The 22,728-nt window shown below is 46.2% G+C and overlaps 1 protein-coding gene and 1 long non-coding RNA gene across 4 annotated transcripts in view; one reads left to right on the forward strand and one right to left on the reverse strand.

Annotated features, from left to right (window-relative positions):
• The window catches only part of LOC135367929 (uncharacterized), a 152,227-nt gene that overhangs the window by 19,972 nt on the left and 109,527 nt on the right, over positions 1-22,728 (forward strand). The window lies entirely within an intron of this gene.
• Positions 1-22,728, reverse strand: part of LOC135367928 (uncharacterized) — a 40,300-nt gene that overhangs the window by 6,743 nt on the left and 10,829 nt on the right. Inside the window, exons 1-3 of one of the 2 annotated variants that reach the window (XM_064601023.1) lie at positions 20,997-21,056; positions 7,367-7,429; positions 146-312 (exon numbers count right to left, since the gene is read on the reverse strand). In XM_064601023.1, coding sequence (XP_064457093.1) covers positions 146-312; positions 7,367-7,429; positions 20,997-21,012 — 246 coding nt within the window. In that variant the 5' untranslated portion in view covers positions 21,013-21,056. Of the gene's footprint in view, positions 1-145; positions 313-7,366; positions 7,430-20,996; positions 21,057-22,728 lie in introns of those variants that run through there. The other variant, XM_064601022.1, reaches the window with a different exon arrangement.

A 22,728-nucleotide genomic window follows, 5' to 3' on the forward strand; every position in this document is an offset into this window, starting at 1 on the left:
TGCGTATTCTACGCCTTGTGTGCAACGAAACAAACGTTACTAAATACATCGAAAACCACCAGGACCAACACAATTTCAACAGGCATTGCTTGGCTGTTGGAAGAGGCGTTAACCCTGGAGAATGTGGCTGCGAAGTGTTGCTTGCCTTGAAGAGGGCGTACCGTCGTACGATGTTCCTCTCCGCCTTGGAGGCCTCGTAGCGCTCGTGCAGCTTGATGAGCGCCGACCGCACTGTCTGGTACGACTCACTGATCTTCTGTTGGGCAAAGTGGACGCGTTCGCTTGTTTGAACAGCTCCTTCGCGCGTGTGGTCTGCGTACCGAAAGGAGATAACGTATAAAGTGTAAACGTTACAAGTGAGACCGCTGAAAGCTATATAGGAAGCAGTGAAACACGCCGTTACTTTGATACCAACACAAAAAAAAGGAACGGGGCTTCCGAGCGAAAGGAACCACAATTTACGCTTTCCCTATTCCTCTCTTTCGCAAAAAGGGGAGCGGTAATGCGGAGCCGGTTTCTGATTGTTCTCCTCAAACGACTCGTCCAATCAGCGGGGAAGATCGTTTGGGGTGACCACTTCGAGGCCTCTCCGCACTGTGGGAACGAGAGGGAGATGGGAAAGCTTAAATTGTGGTTTACTTCTTTCGCTCATAAATCACAAACAACAACAACAACAGATAGTAGATAAATTAATGATGATGAATGGGGAAATTTGATACAACCGATGAATCCTGTTCCTGTTGTGTTAGTGTCAACGGCATCTTTTGATTCGCGAATAGGGTGCCAAACGGAGTGGCAACCTGTGCTGGTTAGCGTGCTGGCCATGTCACGTCGAGACTGGGAGGTACCCGGGTTGGAATCCCGGTGCCGCCTGTGCTGTCTGAGGTTTCTCCTGTGTTTGCCTCAGACGCTGTCAGGCATATGTCGGCACAGTTTCCTTAGAAGTCGGCCCAAGATGCAAATCCCCATAAGACGTTAGTCGTGTCGTTGCCCACCTCCGTGAGGCCGACAACCGCGAACCCTTTCACGACCATCCACAACCTCTGCATGGCACTCTCGCTGCCGCCTGTGATATTGTTCTAACTGAAAATTCTCGCCGCTCCAAGTCGTAAACCTCAATTGACGCCCGCGTCCCGAGAATTCTAGGAATATGAGCCATCGGGGAAACATTTCCGAAACTCGTCACCGGGCGGCGATTGCTCGTCGCCTTTCCCGCCTTGCATAGCGGAGCGCACATCATTACGCTGTAGCCCTCTGAAGACGTCGAAGAGGACACCGTAAGCCCAGGTCGGTTTACTTAATTGTGCAGCATGGGCGAAACCCAACACGGGGACGTCATTATCGTAATCCTATTCACGTGCTCTATCACGAGGGAGTAATGCTACGCCTCCTGGTAGCACACTTTGCCAGTATGCATCGGTTGGTAGATGAATGAATTCTCCTTGCGGCACGCGCGGTTCTGTGGTGTTCGTTTACGAGGAAAGATTACCTTTGTTAGATTACCCTTTGTGTATATCTAGGTAAAAATGTGAGCGCGATTCACGTACGAAAAAATGTGCGATCTCTATGAGCGCATGTGCACATTTAAAAATAAACTTCACTGCATAGCACGCTCCTAGCCAACCATCACCTCGAATGGTATCGTTATCAGCCCCGATTTGTTGAAGACGGGAGGCGTACACCTTCTTTTTTTGTGACACTTATGCTGTTCATAATTTCACACACAAAAAAAAGAGGCGTACGCTTCCTGTTTTCAACAAATTAGGGCAGATAACGATATCATTCGAGATGATGGTTGGCTAGGAGCGTGCTATGCGGTGAAGTTCATTTCTACGAGTGCAGGATGACTTTTGCCAGCAGCTCCGTCGCTGCAGTTTTGTAGCGAAACAAATAGGCAAACAAACGTCATGAAACCGTGTGTCCGTCCTTCTGTTCGCGGCGATCGTGCACTAGTACACTCTTAAAAATGAACTTCACCGCATAGCACGCTCCTAGCCAACCATCATCTCGAATGATATCGTTATCTGCCCTAATTTGTTGAAAATCGGAGGCGTACGCCTTTTTTGTGACACTTATGCTGTTCATAATTGTCACAGAAAAGGCGTACGCCTCCCGTTTTCAACAAATCAGGGCAGATAACGATATCATTCGAGATTATGGTTGGCTAGGAGCGTGCTGTGCGGTGAAGTTCATTTTGAAGAGTGTAGTGCGCTACTGGTGCTTGTTACGGCACTTTGAGAAATTTACATGAGGGAACAATATGAAACGACAATTCGTGTCATCAATTTTCTACCAATCAGCCACTACCTCTACAGAACCGCAGCCGCGCTTTGAAGACATAGGAACCGATAACTCGAATATTTGCGTTCACATTGTGTTCTACAGACACGGATGTAATTCCACCGCACCGGCATATCGAGGTGAACCCATCCGTTTCACAATCGCATCTCACAGATATACGACATCGGAGCGCACTGCACTCAATTTCCCAGTCGAGCAGCATTATTTAATCTTGCATGCCTTCCAACGTATTTCTGACCGGGAGGTTAATGGTCCACTAGTTCGCTTAGGGGAAGTAGGGGTAATGATGTCAGCTGTTTACCGAGGTCTTCTGGTTCAGACGAAGGTGAACGAGATCTTCCGAATTCATCAAACGGTCGTGCCATCGATCCGTGATGTCACTTCTCCCTTTGCTCGAGAGCTTTGCAGGCAAAGCACGATGTACAGGCACGGCTGGCTCTCCCGTGCACTTTTTTTTATATAGGTACTATATCGTAACGTTCGCCTCTGTCGGCGTGCAATCGTCCGTAGTTGAATTATAGATTATTTTATTTGGTGCTCGAATGCAATTCTGTTTAACGATAATTCGTTTCCCTCACGTTTTGGTGAAGAGAGTGAAATATTGACGTCTCCTTAACTAGAGCAGTATGATGGATCTAGCTGGCACATGGCATGTCATGCAGAAAGTGTAATGGATGTAGTCGTTTCAGCTGTGAGTTGTGTGTGGTCGTTGACCAAGCCATCTAGAATGCAGATGACGTTACTATACGTCCGCCCGACTAGAACACTGTGAACGTACATTCTCAAAGCACACCACCACTACCACCACCTAATACCCCTATCACATGGGCAGCTTCAACCAATGACAATTGAACCAGAGCCGTGTATAAAAAAGGGAGTCTTACCATTAATGGGACCTGTCTATACCTGGAGGCCCACCCACTTTTCTAGGCATGTGGCCGGTCGAAATACAGTTCGGTATTACTAGGGGCATCCAATGTTTCGCCCTTATTTACTGGGCGCCGCCATGTTGGGGAAGCCGGACTGGCTTGGGTTAAAACGCATAACCCTACCGACATACCACAACTATGGATTTTACTGTCATTTTTATCAACGCCGTCTGCGTGGAGAGAGGCATGCCACGCTCTTCCGAATGAACTGCACCGCATAGCACGCACCTAGCCAACCATCCTCTCAAATGATATCGTTATCTGCTCTGATTTGTTGAAAACAAGAGGCGTACGCCTTTTTTGTGACACTTATGCTCTTCATAACTGTCACAACAACAAGAAACTGTCACAAAAAAGGTGTACGCCTCGCGTTTTCAACAAATCAGTGCAGATAACGATATCCTCCCATATTATGGTTGGCTAGGAGCGTGCTATGCGGTGAAGTTCATATCTAAGAGTGCGTTATCACCCCGGATTTGTGGAAATCGCCGTGCGGACGTTCTTTTGTGACAATTAATGTAACTGTATAAAATATACGTAATTGGAGTAGGTTTACACCTAACGTAACTGCATAAGTGTCACAAAAAAAAAAAAACGGTATACGTCTCTGGTTTTCAGCAAATCAGGGGTGTGAACTACACTTTTAGAAATGAACTTCACCGCATAGCACGCTCCCAGCCAACCATCATCTCGGATGCTATCGTTATTTGCCCTGATTTGTCGAAAACGGGAGGCGTACGCCTTTTTTGTGACACTTATGCCTGTTCATAATTCATATGGTGCATACACTTATGCTGTTCATAATTGTCACAAAAAGGCGTACGCCTCCTGTTTTCAACAAATGAGGGCAGATAACGATATCATTCGAGATGTTGGTTGGCTGGGAGCGTCTCTGCGGTGAAGTTCATTTTTAAGAGCGTATGTCACTTGGGATGATGCATCACTAAGGCTGTGTTATGGAGTGTGGAGTTATTCAGCTTCAAGAGCGTACAGTAAATACATTGGTAATTACAGGCAAATCCAGTGGTGAATGCCATCGTTGGAGCTAAATGCTAATTAAACGCAAGCTAAATTAAATGCTAGCTAAATGCAAACCTTTGAATGCTTTTCTGTTTTTGCAGTTTCATGATGGTGACACGTGACAGGTCACGTGGCACTATCGAGTCACGGACTGACCTACACGGTGCTTGTTATCACCCTAATAAAGAGGAATTGCCAACCGTGAGCAATTTCGACCCTGTGCTAACGTTTTTATCGGCATCCCCGGTTTTCACTTCAACCATCTGTCGCAATCAAGCCAAACTGACTGCCATTTACCCGGCCGTGTGTGTCTGGCGACTGCTTCCCGTTATCGCTGCAACGGAGATCGTTGAAGCGGTTTCGCGACAGTCGTTAGGCGCCTGTATAGAGAAACAGAAGCGAGCCTCCCGTTTCCCAGTATCGGTTTCTCAGGTAACGAACCGGTCGATCATTCGCGGGGCTGGAGCACCGCTCCAAGACCCTCGTAACGATGCTTGTTGTCCGACCTGTTAAGGAAATTGGTCGACTGCGACGGAACTAAAAGTGCCAAAGTTGCCTCGATTATGCCCTAGCGATGCTCGCGTTGATTGCTTAGCAGCAGTAAAAGTGAACCTTCTCCGGATTGGTCGCGTAGTAAAAATGCTGTGTACTCGAAGCTTTCTTTCTTTTTCTTTGTCTTTTTTTGAACGTGGAAGTACGTATGTTCAGGTAAACATCGTGAATTTTATGTTGACCGTGATTGCTTTCCGGAAATCACGTTTGTTCGCCGGATCAGCTGATCTCAGCTGATTATCAGCGCACTGACACTCTTCGCTGTTTGATACATCACTGTAACAGCGTGTGTCGCGTAATTGAAAATGTCGCGAAAGAAGTGTGGAAAGCAGTGCCACCCTGTAAGTGAGTAAATTGGTTTGCTTGTAAACTTTCAATGAAGCGGCGTTATTCACGGTAACATTTCGTAAATCAAATTAGCGGAGTAGGAGGTTTCACTAATTCACACTCTCAGAACAGAACTTCACCGAACAACACGTTGTGCGCCAACCACTGCCACGAATGATAGGGTTATCGCTTCTGATCTGAAGAGACAGAAGGGCGTACGCCTTCTTGTAGCAATTATCGTATATCCAAATTGCTACAAAAAAGGCGTACGCCCCCCTCGCTCTTCGAATCAGAAGCGATAACCCTATCATTCGTCGCAATGTTTAGCGGACAATGTGCTATGCGGCGAAGTTCTGTTCTTCGAGTGCATTTTTCGAGGAAGCTCCGGCGGCGTGACGTCACTTCCTAAGCGGAGGAGTGAGAGGGCGGCGCTCGGAGGAGGAAAGGCGCCGCCCAGACACCCGCTCGTCCTGGCATTCTATTTCTCAAGGTCCGTTTTCTCGTTTTTCCGGAGAGGGAGTTCCGGCATACTTTCAACATCCGGCACCTGCTCTTGTCATGTATTCCGTTGAATAACGCTCAAACTAGAGCACTGCACGGGCCTGAATTTATCGGCCCGTATCCGATACCAGGGAGGCTTTCCCGACCAGAGCACGACCCGGCTGCCGAAAGCCCGGACGAGGCCCGGCTCGCAGTTGCAATGCGACGGACACTGTACACAGCAAACAGCGTAGACCATGCATACTTGGAACGCGCAAGCGCAGCCTTTGGTGTGGTTTGTACCTGTAGCAACACGTTGGCGGCGACTCTAGCGACGTTAGCACGCTGTTAGCCAATCACCACCCCGAATGACATCGTTCTGCTCCCTGATTGGTTAAAAACGGGAGGCGTACGCCTTTTTGGAACACTTATGCGGTTCCAAAAAGGGCGTACGCCCCGCGCTTTCCACAAATTGGGACTGATAAAGGTATCATTCTGTGCAGTGGTATAAGATTCGCCGTGCTATGTGGTGAAGTTTTATTTCTAGAGTGCAATATAATAACAGAGGGCGCATTTGAGTCGTGCATCAGTCTACTACATACAGCTCGATACATAAACGAGTTCACGTTTAATGTTGTAGTTAATGTTTTCACATTGGTTACGACGTGCTGTTCTTCTGCACGCTCCGCAAACACAGGATGAAAAAAATCCAACGACGAACAAAACGCAAGAATGGAGGGCACCAAGAAGCAGTCCGGCAGCAGCATGGATGGTATATGTTTCCTTCATATCGAGTGCTGGAATCGTTCGTCGGATGTGTGTGGGGGGGGGGGGGACCTCCGACGGATCCGCGGTTTGAAGTACATGTTCCAGCTATCTCGCCATTTGTTTCCGGAAGCGCTGCCCGGCGTTCCCTCCCCCAAAAACTTGTTCAGGAAATGTGTCTCGCGATGTCGATTAGAACTAGCCGTCTGGGACGGCGACGACGGCAAGCTAGTTTCATCCCAAAACAACATTGCCCCGTGTTTCCTCTTTGCTTTGTGTATTTACTTCTGGCGCAATTGTCTTGCGGGCATGTCGGTCGGCGCACTACAAACAGCATCGCTTCGGATAAATTGATTTTATTGTGGCAAGTTTTATTTCCCGCTATAGCTTCGAGGGCACAGCATTGGTGGGCTGGATTTGGCCAGGGACCAACTAATTTTGAGAGAGAGGGGGAAGGGCAGGAGTTCCAGCTCCAGAGTTCCAGTTCCAGGGAGTTCCAGTACCGGGAGAGTGCGGTTCGGCAAGGTTGGTAGTGTGGACAATGAAGAAGAAGTGCTCTAGATCTTCTACACTCTTAAAAATGAACTTCACCGCATAGCACGCTCCTAGCCAACCACAATCTCGAATGATATCGTTATATGCGCTGATTTGTTGAAAACTGGAGGCGTACGCCTTTTCCGTGACAATTGTGAACAGCATAAGTGTCACAAAAAAGGCATACGCCTCCCGTTCTTATCAAATCAGGGCAGATAACGATATCATTCGAGATGATAGTTGGCTAGGGGCGTACTATGCGGTGAAGTTCATTTTTAAGAGTGTATTGTGAAGGGGCTCATTATTTCATTCCCCACCTCACCAAGATGATGAAACACCCCATTCATCATCTTTAAAATAAAGTTGTTGTTGTTCCTGCTATAGCTGAGCTGCTCGAGTAAGCCGAGGCAGGTGAAAAAAAAAGAAAGGAAGGAGAAAGGAGGTGGCAAAGAACTTACCGAATTCGACATCCTGGACAAATTTCTTAACAGAAGTAGTAAACTTTCCAACGAGGTTTGACCCTGAAAAAAAGAGTAGCAAAAATAAGAAAAGCATCATTCAGAAAAATGTCGACACAGACAGCCAAAGCGGTACGTAGAAGGGACCAGAGTGTTTTACAGAATGACAAAACTTAGGGAACGCATAAAATTTTACTTTTATAAACACGAGGAATGTATAGGGACCACGCGCTTAGGCACCGCCTTCGCATATCGCTTACCATCATAATGAATTATCGATATCACTCTGTATGCAGGTGCCACTCAGCGAAAAAGACGCAAATGAACTGAATTCAAGTAACTCAGGGAAATTCCGATTCCCCATTCATCATCTTAAAATAAAGTTGTTGTTGTTCTTGTTGTTGGCCTGCCTCGGCCAATTCTAGTTTACGAAAATAGAAGAAGAGAGAAATAATAGGCTATAGAAAATACAGAAGGCGAAACAAAATAATTAGATATATGTAATTCGATATATGCAATTCAGGCAATTCAGTGCTACACAAGCGTTCTATACTGCGTAGCGTGATGCGTCCAAAGTCGATAGGCTCTCACCCAATAGACGATTTCAGAAATTCCCAGTGCTCCTTGCGTACGCGTTGCATGCTGGGAGTTTACTGGAATTAACTGTCCTTCACGTTTCGTTTTCGCCGACCTTGACTCCTCGTGGACAATCGGTCGAGAGAGAAGGAACAGAAAACAGCTTGGAGACCTTCTCCTCCTTTCTGATAAGCAAGTTCCCATAGTTGAAAGCGGCGCTAAGCTCTCTGGGATTTTCTGAAGTCGCTATCTATATTCGGAACCCGCAACGGTACACTTATTTTCCTCGGTTTCGCCTGGTTGCTTGATCCCAGGCGCCTGAAACGGCTCTGCGATTCTTGGCTGTGAAGACAGCGCACTATTCTTCACCGAGACAGCGTGTTTCCGAATGTGAGCTTTTTTGGCGGAGACTGCGCAATGTATGGGCATAGATTTTTGTCCGATGATATCCGTTTCATTGTCGTTGTACGAATTTAGTTTTTTTTTTTTTTGCGATACTTGTCTCATAATCTCGGGCTGTAAACGTGACAACGGAACGAGAACGGCTCGAGATGACTATGGGGTGTAAACATTTTATTGGTGCGCGGAGTAGTGGACGACGAGCGCAACAGTCACGTAAAAGGGGCGTAACTTTTGTGAATCCTTCGTACACACCAACCAGGACACATCTCTCGCGTCCTTACAGTGAATGCGTTCTATGGCTTTCTGTGGCATTGAGTTATGTCCTAGAAATTTCTGCTAACTGTCGATCTGCAGTTAACGGTTAAAACGTCGAAGTGACACAACCTCCCGCAGGGATGCAAAATTTCCGGAAATTTCGAGCTGTTTAAAGGATGTTTTTTGTTGGGGTGAGGAGGCAATTGAAAAAAAAAAAAAAAAAAAAACAAGTTTTTCACTCTTGTACGACCTAGAGTTATTAGCGAACGTCGAGATTATAAATACATATTTTATTTCTTTAGAACACAAATAGAAATATAACAATTTTAGATCTATTCATAACTAGAACTACCGAATGAAATGACGAAATTCCCTGCTATTGCTATTGTTGCCAACACAAATCGCGGCATGCTCTGCAATCTTTATCAATTTAATTCGGTTATTTAATAACCGTGACGTGCTATGTCGCGTAAATTCCCAGCATTCCACTTTCAACAAAGGGCAATCGAACGGTACACTTTATGAGAGGGGCAGGGGGTACGAGAGCGTCCCTTTAATAGAAGAACGATTGTCCCGGATTTTCTATTTAGGAAGAAACTAGAGAAGACTGGAGATAAACTAACTCTTCGTTGTTCAGTGGCTAAGGCTTATAGGACTACAAGCGTTCACCGTATGAGCAAGACTAGCTTTCGTGGTATAATTCGAAAGGAAGGTCGGGGACCCCACATCGACTCGGACTGACTTTGACTGAAATCGGAGCTTGATTGCTAACTAGGGAATTTTCTACTAAAGAATAGCAAGTCGTGTTTCTCAGGCTTACTTTTCCTGCCAAATAAATACATCACACCCCACCCCACCCCCACCCACCCACCCCAAAGAAAGTTCAGACAGGCATATATCATTTTTGGCTCATTAATGCATTTAAAAAAAAAATTCTGATTCAGAGAAGAAGAAAAAAAAAAAACGGAAAAGAAACCGGTCTTCCCCGCCCCCTTTCAATTCTTCCGCATTTCCCTCCCGAGACCTCGCATGTCTAACGTCGCGCAAATGATTTTTCCCCGTTCACGGCAAATGCCGCTAACTGTATCGCAATCAGCGTTGATCCACATTGCGATCGCGCGGCGTTTCTGACCATTAATGTTGCTCCGTGGATGCTCCGAACGAAAATGGCCACCTTCCTTTTGCGTAGTTTGCGGCCTCGATTCAGAAGTAGCACTTACCATCGGCGGCATCATTAGGACGAATTGCATGGCAACTTATCGCCCTTTGACGCAATTGCGTTAGTCAGCAACATCGTACGGCGAAACCACTCTCGTATCGTTTTCGCAGGTCCATCGTCGAATGGGCTATAGGCAGTCTTCAGTATAGGCAATACGTCAGTAACCGTCTACTCAAACGAGCGGAATATTTTAGTGGAAGAAAAAAGATTTAGGAAGATCCACTGGTGGGTCTGTTGGAAAGGCGTTAGCATAAGCCTTTGGTTCCTTCTTTTGCTTCCTCCTTTCTCTTTTGACCAGCGGATTAAGGTGTCCCGATCGTTGGTGGTAGCCAAGGTCGTGCTGAAGACTGGGAGGTAGTGGGTTCGAATCCTACCACCGGCTGTGTTGTCTGAGGTTTTCCCTGGGTTTTCCGAAGACTTTCCGGACGAATGTCGGCACAGTTACCGCTGAAGTCGGCCCAGGACGCATACTAACCCCCTCTGTCCCTCACTCCTTTCTGCTGTCCTCTCTCCATCCGTTCACATCTGTACGCCGCTCACAGCCACAGTTGCTTCGCGGTGCTAGCACGGAATAAAAAAAAAGTTTCTCTTTTGCTTTTTTTCTTTGAGTGCTTTTTCTTTTATTCCTCCAAGTCGACATTACTGCTGTACACCAGTGGTCCTCAACAAGACAACTTGCTTACGCGGAATGCAGCTAAAACAATTATGATAACTTTTTTAACAAAAAAAAAGTATATAAACAGCTAAGAGGTGTGATTACACGTACACCCTTCAATCTTCGACAATAAGGCGAGAAAGCGTCGTTCGCGACCTCAGCGTCTTTTAAGATTCAGCTTAATCTCTTAGTCTGCACGTGGAAAAGATAACATCTGTTGCCATGGGAAAGCTCGGCCTTATTGCGCGCATTACGAAGCCATTTTCGGATCCTTCGCCCGTACCACACTCTCGTGTTACCTCACTTAGAATTTGCCTCTACTTAACGTGGAACTCGGTTAACGCTTCACGACAGCAAATGATCGAAAATGTTCAACGGCGCCTTATTCGAATATTTTACGATAGGTACATCGGGATCAGCACGTATTACGACTATTATCATTTGCTTAGTAAACCTAAAAACTTGGCACATTGTCCCTTCGTCGTATAAGTGTCACGATTTCGTTTTTCTATATAATGTAATCCATTCTAGATTTGATTGCCCAGCACTTCTTTCCCTCGTCCCTTTTAACGCCCCAGCTAAGATGCTAAGATTTTCATACGCGTTCCATGTCGATATAGGTAGCTGTCCTTTATCACGTGTTGTGGCTAATTTTAATAATATCTCTCGTGGGTGCGATTTGGACATTTTAGCGAACTTTAGATATTTTTTCTCTACTATTGCGACTCTCGTATGATTTTCCCTTGACTTCAATATGTTGTGATTGCTCACTTACCACTATTTCAGACTCTGTATTCCAGTACTTAGGGTGCACCATCACCTCGGCAACTGCTGTTCATGGGCACCATAAAAATACCAATAAATAAAAATAAATAAAAAATAAATAAATAAATTTCTTTTCTTGCTTCCTGTTTTCTCTTTTGCTTCTTTCCTTTTATTCCTTCTTTTTGCTCCCTGTTTTCTCTTTCGCTTATTTTCTTTGGTTCCTTCTTTTGCTTACGTTGCTCTTCAGTCTCGGCAGCCCGTCGCCGTCGATCGCATTCTGTTTTCCTTTGTCGCCTACTTGACCCGGCACTCGTACTTGCTTCGCACTTCATTGTATAGTTGACACTTCCCCACACACACCCGCACGCTCAGACTAGTGGCTTGCCCGCGCATCTGTGGTACGCCTCCAACCTCCTCCTCCTCGGCGCGCGCTACCGTCCGCACGTCTGTCCGCAGATCGACACCGCCGTATCCCCTTTGACATGGCCCTTCTAATGCTAACGCATTAAAAGTAAAAGACTCCTCACGAGGCAGATGTTCCACCGCGTCTTATGTGCATTCACACAGTGCCGGCAGGTCTTCTGCGCCTGTAGGTATACCCATAGCGTTGAGAGTGCACGAAAACAAATGACGTTCAGCGCTAGCGCTTACGTGACAGCAGAAAGCTATGACGTTTTTCGCATCTTCCGCTCGGTAATTCCACCAAACATAAATTTCGCATTTGTCTGATCCGACCGAGGCAGTTGCTCTTTGTACGAGTGATAACTTTGTCATTCACCGCAGTAAAGGGGGAATGCGAGAGCATCATCGTCGAGGATGACGGACTGCCAGAGATTTCTTTTTCTTCTAATAGACGTTGTTGGCGATAGGCGTGTCGGATGGTGCGGCTGCGATGTCGCTTTTAGTGTGAGGGGGCTTCATTGAAAGACGTGACGCGGGGCACGTAACGGGCGGTCCCGTCGACGGTGCTAATCAGTATGCGGTGATTGGATATATGTGCTGTGTTGACAACCTGTCGTGTGCTACGTGTATACGTCGGGTACTAGTGTCGGGTCGCATTAAAAAGAAAAAAAAATGCAGCGTAACTTATGTGTAGTTCCAAAGTTTTGGTTAGGTGGCGTAACGGTGGTTCTTGATTATGACGACACGACGATAACAAGTGTAAGAGAGTTGTTCAATGTCAAGCATGATATGCAAGTATTTAATATCATTCCGAACAGGTTCTTCTTTCATTATCGGGGGGGGGGGGCAAGAAGTGCCCCCTTATCCCCCCCCCCCCCCCCCGACGGCGCCCATGACCGTGTACAAGTAATCCAGGGACGCCGGTCATGGCATTATATACTCCAATGGGTTCCTGGACACGCAGACGTACGGGGCAAGAAAGCGGTTGATGAAGTAGCGAACCTTGCACAACTGTCCTTACCAAAACATAAATCAGATGTGCGGTACAATTGAGATGTCTTGCACAGATTATGTGTAGACAGCAATGACTACAAGGTGACGGGCAGTCCACCGGCCCACACTGCTATAAATCCAGTAGACCCGGATCTGAAATTCAGTGTTTACGTCCACGTTACCTCGAACTGTTCAGACGCTTTTGCGGAGGTTCCGTTTGAACGTTGATGTGTCCGCTCAGCCAGACATCCCATTCCAGAATCCTTTATTGATGACCATCATCATGGTGCTTCTTACACTCGCGCGCTATCGGCTCTGCGCGACACCACAAACGTCCCTTAAGGGCGTCAATTCTTCCATAAAATTGGGAGGGCTGTAGAATATAAAAGAGGAGGCAAGCGAGCTGGTGTATGCGATCCAACGAAAGCATCTCCTTGAGTCTGAGGAGCACGGTGAGAAACAAGACAACGACAGAACAAGAGACGACTCAAAAATAAAGATATTTGAGTCGTTGTCTTGTTTCTCACCGTGCTCGTCATGCTCAATGGGATGTTTTCGATGGGAGGGCTGGTTTAGTGAACTGGACACTTTCTGCAACCGTGGGAGACATTGAGCACATTCTCGGCATTGAGCTCTCGACCGATTGAATAACCGAAACTTTGACCACGTAAAAATGCTGGGCACTCGGCCACCGGACAAGGGGTATGAAACCCTGTCAGCGCTTGAGACTTTTATACAAAGTAGTGCATTGGAGACAGTTTACTATGCACTATTGGAGTTTGCTATTTTACTAGCACTAGTTTACTACTGGAGACATTGTGCACTATGCTAACCGCTTGTTTCGTCTTGCGTTTGTTTCATCGCCTCCATGTATATAGGGCAGGTTGAAGTGGAATGCTTTTTTCTTTTCGCGGGGGTGGGGGTGGGGTGGTTATAGGGTAGCCGAATTCGTCATGTGATCAATTCAATCTCTTCCTTTTATTTTTTTAAATCAAACATCATATTTAATGATGTTTTGCATAAATGATCTTAAATGGGTTGCGAAGGGGACGAAAGCTAACGTACATTTTATTTACCCTTTCATTAATTTTTTTCGCAAACATTTTCTACACATCCTGCGAGTTTTTTTGTCATACTTAATTCAGCTGAAAAACAAACAAACAAGTTCTTAAGAAGGTCGGTAATCTTTGTTTGCCAGAAACCGGAAGCGCATGCCGGATTTACTCTATCCAATGCGAGGAATGCTCCTGGGATGATGGCTTAAGGAAGGACGCGGTAATCGTCTTTGTGGAAGGGTCATTACACGGCCGCGCACTCAGTATGTGCTATCAGATGAAGGTTGGGGAAGTTGCCTTCTATGGCCCCTTTGTGGTCTTTCTAATGACGCAGCAGGTAATAGCAGTTTTAACTCGGCTTTACTTTTTTTTTTTTAATACAGAGATTACGAGAATATCCAAGCTCGGAAATTTGAGATATAAGAACTTTGCCTTGTACCTGAAGAAGCGCGGCCCTCCACGCGAAAGCTCGTACAGGATAAGCTTAGAAGTCTTCAGTGTTGTTTTTTGAATGTTTGTGGAGCCATCCCAGGACTTGACTTTTCTGCAACTCTTCCTCAACTCTGCTTTTCTCAAAGAAGGAACTCCCAGGAAAATTCACCAATTTCCAATGTCAGTTCAGTGTAGCACGGATACAAGGTGACCCTAGAGTTGTCAAAGTAATTCCTATACGAAATTCACGCACATTTTCTAATTTGGTAACCTGGTGCCGAAAGTTCGTGTTACAAATAAGCCACGTTGAGTGTACTAGCCAATTACATTCAGCCGATTTTTTAATTAATATTTTATCATTTTTATGTATTTTTATTTCATTATTAGGCGGTTAGGCTCCGCGTTATATGGCGATTTATTACACAAGTCCCGCTCTGTCGATGGTAACTCTTCTTTTCTTTCTTACGTTTATTCATAGCATCCTACTAAAATCCATAAAAACTGACAACCAGGACAACAGCACACAGCGCAGAACGCTTATAAATGCAAGTCATAAACCAACGGGCACAAATGGACGTTTTAGTGAGATTCATTCATATAGTTCATTCGGGCAGGCGCTCTATCACTATTCAATCTCGAGTATGGTGAACACATTATCAGTCATTCGGAAAAATCACAGAACTTTCTAGTAGGAAATTTCCCTTCGAAACGTCTTGTTTTGACACATTCGATGATACGTGTTAGCCGTCCCTGCTTGTTACATAGCCCTCGCGTGCAGCCACCTGTTAGGGAATTCGTCGGACGCTTCAAACAAAAACCTATGTCAATGACGCTTTACCTCCAACACCACCGAAACACGGAGTCACGTCTGTGAAGGTGTTCTGGCACGGACGTGCTTTAGTGCATTTCGATTGGGAGGAACCGGTTGAAGAAGGTTTTGCGTGTTCGCGAACGGCGAAAATTGCTTCTTATTTATGACAGTTTTTTTTTTTTTTTCTCTCGGACGCCGTAAACGAGTGAGGCAGCTCGAAGCGGATTGAACATTCTATTGAGGACAATGTTATCTGACCTACCGTAAGTATCCGTGCACTCACACGCGCGACATTCTCTGTAGAATACTCTTGCGGGAGATGCTAAGAACGTCATACTTCACCGCATAGCACGCTCTTAGCCTACCATGATCTCGAATGATATCGTTATCTGCCCTGATTTGTTGAAACCGGGAGGCGTACGCCTTTTTTGTGACAATTATAAACAGCATAAGTGTCACAAAAAAGGCGTACGTCTCCCGTTTTCAACGAATCAGGACAGATAACGATATCATTCGAGATCATGGTTGGCTAGGAGCGTACTATGCTGTGAAGTTCATATGTAGGTTCCTGCTGCTACATAAGCGCTGTACGCCATATCTTGTCGTGCACTGCCAACGCCACCTACCCAGGCAGCACAATGTACTGAAAGTCGAGTGCAATAGGGGTGGACGGTATGTGACCTATCAATGTTCTTTAGTTTCATGGCTCTGTTCAAGGCCTTCCATCTACCCGTCCACCCCCATTGCACTCGGCTTTCAGTACATTGTGCTGCCTGGGTACACTCTTAGAAATGAACTTCACCGCATAGCACGCTCCTGGACAGCCATCATCTCGAGTGATATCGTTATCTGCCCTGATTTGTTGAAAACGGGAGGCGTACGCCTTTTTTGTGACAATTATGAACAGCATAAGTGTCACAAAAAAGAAAGCGTACGCCTCCCGTTTTCAACAACTGATAGGGAGATGATAGTTGGCTAGGAGCGCGCTATGCCGTGAAGTTCATTTTTAAGAGTGTAGATACAGAAGGCCTGCTTATTGCCTCCTTCGCTACGTAGACATGTAAAGTCAGAATTCGTCTGCTACTGCGATTCGCCGTCCTGCGAATTCAAGAACTCGCGAATGATTGCAGCTAACTTGGAACCTGTAGACCTGAATCTGTAGACAAAAAAGTGCAACACGCTTTCCAGAAAATCACTCTCGAGAAAGATATGGGACCGTTTTGCGCTTTTTTTCAACGATTTCCTATTTAGTACGCGTGGACTTTCAATCACTACTCGCAGACGACGGTGGTTCGTCTGCGCGGACACGACCGCTGTAAGCACGTTCGTGAATGGCTACGGCTGTTGAATACAAGATCCTAATTGGCGGACTCTTAGTTGTTACGTCACATCGACGAGTAAGCAGAGCATAGCACCCCTCTAACACTTTGCTCTCCCCGACGAACTCACGCACCCTCTACGCATCTCCACCTTTCATCCTCCATCCGCCTCTTTTTTTTTTGGGGGGGAGGGGGGCTATAGCCGTGACGACGCCCACTTCTGTGGGGCCAACAACGGCGAGCCCATCCTGCCATTACCTCCCCCCACCCCCCACGACGAGTAAGCAAGCTTGCTGTATCTAGGTGGTGTTGGCACTGCTGAATGTGGGAAATATCCTGCCCACGGCCACAAAGATTGCGTAGCAGACGACAGGAAAAGACGCTGACGTTGTCGTCTGCTAAGTGCATGCGCAGTACCAGCAATATGCCACTCCCGATGTTCCGGCACCGTTTTTGTTTGTTTGTTTGTTCTTCTCTTTTTCTAGCTCTTTTCTTTTTCACCCACAAACGCGCTTTGGAGTATAGCCAGTTCTGACTGGGTCGGGGCTAACCTCTCCATATTTTTCTTTCTTTTTCCAATCCAATCTAATCCAGCACCGTGCGAATGCCCAACATAACATGTGGGGGAGCTTCTGCCCCGTGAGCAATATTTTGCTTTTTCCCATATATGTATTCATTCGAGCAACATCCCAACGGAATATTCTAGTGGAAGAAAAGGTAAAAAAAAATCACCGGGCAGAAGTTCTGCCACGTGTTATGTTGAGCATCCGCACCGTGCCGGAATGTCTGGAATGCGCACTTAGGAGAGGACAACGTCTGCGTCTTTTCTTCTCGTCTGCTACGGAATAGCTTGTGGCTGTGGCCAGGATATTTCCCACGGTTAGCAGAGCGGGAAAGGACGTGGCGTTGAGTGCTCAGGTGTACGTGGCGCAGCCGAAAACTACGACATTGTTGCATCTTCCGTAGCATTCTAGCAAATATCGCACGTCTGGATAGATGGTTTCTTCCACTAGAATGTTGCGCCGGGATATCGATATCGTTGGTGTGAGCACACGGTGTAGCACGTCAGCTGCAGCCGCCGCGCGCAGTAGACATGACTATACGGAGTTTATCGAGTAGCATGCGTCACGAAACCAGCCAGTCTGCATGTATTGACTCAAACGCTTGGACGACCGCCCTAAACACAAACACGAGGAATGGTTCGTCGAAAACGGTTGGTCGAACTAACGTGGTACACGATAGTTGCGTTCTACGCAAGCGCTCTTGAAAATGGACACGAGGTACAACTCTAATGTATCCTTACTTATACTGCGGTATGGCTAACCTTCCCTTTACCCCTTATCAATCAATCAATCAACGAGGCAATGAGGTGGTCGACGCGCCGCTCCCACATTTCACATCGCGTTTTGCCATCTTGAGCGGCTGAGCTGCTTGTGCATGATAACTTCTTCGAAGACGCAGACGTCGAGAATTGGCCATGGTGCTACGCGCTTTGTCGTGGAAGACGTCTGCCACGCCACACAGAATTTAGCGCACCATCGTTAATGCAGATAAATAGGGAGTGAAGTCCGGCACTGGCGTGTGCTTGTCCAGTCCTCCCGGCACTATGAAGTGTGCTTTCGCTGCACTGGAAAAACGTACGCAGGAGAAGCTGCCCAGCGGAACGTCTCTCTGCAGCTGTTCAAACGACTAGTCTGGCCACACCGGGTTAAACCGACGTTTATTGTTCGATGTGGCTTCGCTTTTCGGGCTGAAAAATAACGACTCCATTGGATGAAATGTTTCTTTTTTTTTTCTCTCTCTCTCTCTATGATTACATTTTCGCGAGATCGATTAGGAAAAATAAGGGGGACTCGATCTCGTCAATGAACGAATTTAACTAATCACGCGTTAAAACTCCTCTCCGGTTATTATTAAAGCAATTGGCATAACCGTAAAAGACAGCGGCTGGAAAGATTCCCGACCTGAGAAAACCTATTGATTCCTGCCTGAAGTGAACCGAAGAACTATTAAGCTATATAGATTTGGTGTTCGATCTATAGCCCTCAATAACGGAAAAGAACTCCGTAGAGCGAATATCATTAACCGCGCATCAATATGTCAGCGATCAATATGTCAAAACTATGTCGCGGCCTCAAACTTGCCATTGAATAGAATCGTTCTGAGCGAATGGCAAAGCTGGAGGGGTGGCACCGTTGACCACGTAGTAACATATTTCGTATTAAGTTCAGCGTTTTCGTATCAAGCTCATTTGTACAAGCAATAACGGCAAAGTGTAGCCGCACCGCATACACAGTATGTTGAAATACAACATATATTCGATGCATATAGATATTCGGATTAAGCAGTGCTCACTGTAATGCGCGTTTAACTTCATGCTTGCAGTCGTGAGGTGGAGCCGACTTGCTCTTTTTTGTTTGTTTGTTTATTTTATTTGCTCTTTTTTATTTGAGCCAGGCTTGTACAATATTCTCACAAAACGTATTTAAGTTAAGTTATTGAGTGACGGGCAAAAAAAAGTAACTGAGTAGAGCACTAAACACATCTTGAAAAGTATTCGAGATAGAGTTTTGAATACTCTTAAAAGTGACCCGTTACTTTCAAGATACTTTGACGTCACAGTTGGAATTCGATATCGATGCAATACGAAGAGCGTGAAGTTCAAAATATGGCATTACCAAAAAGCTTTATTAGGTCGCAGGAACAACTGCTTTTCAAAATTGCTATCCGATAGCCTGCCCCGGCTTTTTAAACACATTTTCCCCAATATACTGAACAGGAGCTCTACAGATACGAACGAATGCTCCACAGAAACGACAGAATTTACAGTCGTTTTCCCCCCTATATCGTTGCTTTCACCTCATAAAGAGTTTTCACTATTAATGCGTTAGCATTAGAGTCCTTTTTAGTCCTTTTAGAGTCCTTAGACTTTTGCCGCACTGTGTACGAAACATGCTTGGGAGTTATTCAGTTACTGATGAGTTTGTGGAATAGCGTTCGTGGAACCTTCATGAGTTTGTGGAATAGCGTTCAGCACTTCTGGCAGAAGATGGACCGCACCTTGTGAGCCGTCATGGTGTCGCGGGCTAGGTTTCACGTCAGATTTACCCCAATAACTCCTCGGCGGTCATGTTTCACGTTTGTTACATCACTTTAGCGTTCCAGCGACAAAGTTGGGAAAAAGTTTTAATCCTCGCACGCAAAGCGGTCAAGAGGGAGTCGCTGATGGGGAAGCCAGCTTATTATAGGTAACCCCCCCCCCCCCCAAAAAAAAAGATGCCCTTCAGCTGCACCGTGTGTTTATAGCACGTGGGAAAATCCGGCTTCTCTGCTGCAACGCTGAAATGCCGCTCAGAGACACCGACGCAGATAAATTTTAGCGCTTAGGAATTAATGCTAGGAATTTGGAATTTCGGCGCTTTTGATGTGGGGCGCTCTCTGGTTGTGTTCGTCTGTGTCGTGCGGGGGATATTTTAGCGCTTAATATGGCGGAAGTAAACATGCAAAACGCGTGACGCACGAGCATGACTTAACAAAGGTCATAATTGCGTCATACTGCCATTCTGAAATGACAGCCGAGTCAAAAGCCTCCAAAGTTCTCGATCCAGTTGAACTGGAAGGCGCTTGTTCGTCGTCGAACGTCGTGCTGCACTGATTTGGCACTCCCTAGCCTGACTTGGGCACCACTCCCTGTAGTAAAACTTCCAGTGCTTCGCGGGTCCTGCCTCACTTGACGCCCGCTTTAGATTCGCTGTAACCGGTCTCATTTGTAACGATTACCGTGTATCTCCTTGCAGCCACCGGGCGCGAGCCCCCGTAAATCCGCCTAATCTGATTTTCTTCGTTTCCTTTTTCGGAAGGTCTACACCGCACTGCGAAAATCACCGACCGTGTCGTCGTATATAACGTGGGAAATGAACGTATGGTCCCTAACGAACTAACTTTTAGCCGGTAAGCCGTTGCGAAGCGACTATCCTGGGTGAATTTTGTATGCTCTCGTGCATTAAGTCAGCTAATGAATTTAAAGGGCTATGAACGTTCGCCGAAGTGCCGCACCGTAGTGTAGAAGACAGTTATTTCACGGGATGCGAACCCGAAGGGCATTTAAAGTTTTACAGCAAAAACGGGGAGACAGCCGCGTAGAAAACTTGCAACGTGAATTCCGAGACTTATCCGGTACACCCTTAAAATATAACTTGACCACTTATCACGCGGAAGGCCTATCGTTGCGCGGAACGGTACCGTTATCAAAACCAGTTTGAGGAAAGCGCGGGGCATACGCCTTTTTGTGACAAGTAAAATGACCGCATAAGCGTCGAGAAGGTTGTGATGGTGATGTTGGTGGCAGGCTAGCCGTTTTGGGCGCCACAGCCGTGGGCACCGTCGACGACAAAAGCTGGAGCGTGTCACAAAAAGACGTGCTCCTCCCCCTAGCTTTCTGGAGAGAACGGTGTCGTCCGGCATGACGATGACGGCACATTACTCTCTTTTTTTTTTCTTCTTTTTTTTTCTTTTCTTTTTTTTTTTTCTTCTTTTTTCTTTTTTTTTTGTCTTTCTCAACCATCTCTCGCCTCTCATTTTTTAAACAGTCATTTTTTTCCCTTTGATCTTCTATATCTCCGGCCCCTAGATTTATAGCCGAACGTCTCACGCAATTAACATCCAAGGAGGATTACTAGCTCAGCTTCACAAGCAAGCAGCTTATCTGGCATTTAATGATGGCAAGTGTGCAACGCAAGAACTTACTTTTTGTAGATGTCATTCCCGTTGGGATTTGTCACGCTCGGCCCGGAGCATGAAGGAAGCTCGGAGAAGTTGTTCGAGAATTCTGTTCGTGCAATTGACAATCAAAATCGCGCCGCGTCTCGCCGACTGTCCGTGACCTTGCATTATACAAGCGTCGAAGCTAGCCCGTACAGAACCAAGCGTTTAGGCGAGTACATACTCGAACTTCTTGTCATGGTAATGAACGAAATGGCAGACGCTGCATTATGCAAATATATATATACACAGGGGAAAGAGATTATAGAAAGCCAGCGACGGAGAAGCGAAAACGTCTGCAGCCTTGATACTTTACGATTTGACGCGTATAATGCTTCAGCTAGTAAGATTGCATTCGTAGTAAGCAATTCGTTACGTTCAGCTACAAAGGTTTCAAAATTGACAAGCACGGACATCCTTGACACTATAGGTCACTGGATACTACGCTGCCGGTAGCTTACGTAGCTACACTCTTAAAAATGAACTTCACCGCATAACACGCTCTTAGCCAACCATCATCTCGAATGATATCGTTATCTGCCCTGATTTGTTGAAAACGGGGGCGTACGCCTTTTTTGTGACACTTATGCTGTTCATAATTGTCACAAAAAAGGCGTACGCCTCCCGTTTTCAACAAATCAGAGCAGATAACGATATCATTCAATATAATGGTTGGCTAGGAGTGTGCTATGCGGTGAAGTTCATTTTTAAGAGTGTACATAGCCTATTTAATGACTCTGTATTTCTGAAGCATATTTTTCACTTCCATCGGCACCACTAAAAAAAAAAAAAAAAGAGTACGTACTGTACGCTTCTGCATCGCCTGCTCTATTTTCGCATCCAAGCAGATTCCAATGAACGCGGGAAACGGAGCTTCGCAATCAAGTCCACCCCAGCTCCGTTTTCTCGCAATCAAAGTCTATTCGCGCTGAGCACACACTCGAAGCAGCCAGGGGCCCTATTCCGAGCTATGTCGGTAGCGCGAGCGTGTCGTTCCGGAGCGAGCGCACGTGGTATGTGACGCAACGTAACGCGAGCGATGAGAATTTGGTATTCCCTGCGCTCCAAACGCGTCGCCCGTAAACGACGCTGTCGTTCGCGGGAACGACAGCCTCGACCCTGTCGTTAAGCGGAGGGAGAACTGTCGAAATGGCTGCAAGTTATTTCGCGTGGCTCCTTGCAACACAACCACGGTCGGCGCCTGTGTTTAGGTCGCGCGACAATGCCTTTGAATTAAATGACACGTCTTTCGTGAAACTTTTTCGGCTCACTAAGGAAGCAGCATGGGATTTATGTGAGGAGCTTCGACCTTCCTTGACGTCAGTGTCGCAGAGACATAGCTGCCTGCCGCCAGAAACAAAGGTTAGCAAATGTATTTTCCATTCTTCTGCCATCTTTGAGAATTTTAAGCTGCTTTATACTACCATCTCATGCAAGGCTTTCCTCCAGAGAGCCATAGGATGAACGACAGTTGTGCTGTTGTACCAGACTGACTCTGTATTTTATCATACCGACTTCCTCAACTAGTACAGCCTTGTAATATCGAAGTTGAAAATATTTTGTGACAATAACCTTGCTTTCAAAAAAATGTTTTTGCGCGAAGCAAATTGTGTGTTGCCTTGTATAAATTTCAGAGAGGAACGCCCTTGTATACATATTTTTACCATGTCAAAAGGCCCCGTTCCACAACTGCATTCTGGCTGAATATATTCGCCGC

Source organism: Ornithodoros turicata, chromosome 9, assembly GCF_037126465.1.
Source record: "Ornithodoros turicata isolate Travis chromosome 9, ASM3712646v1, whole genome shotgun sequence".
Taxonomy (NCBI): Eukaryota; Metazoa; Arthropoda; class Arachnida; order Ixodida; family Argasidae; genus Ornithodoros; species Ornithodoros turicata.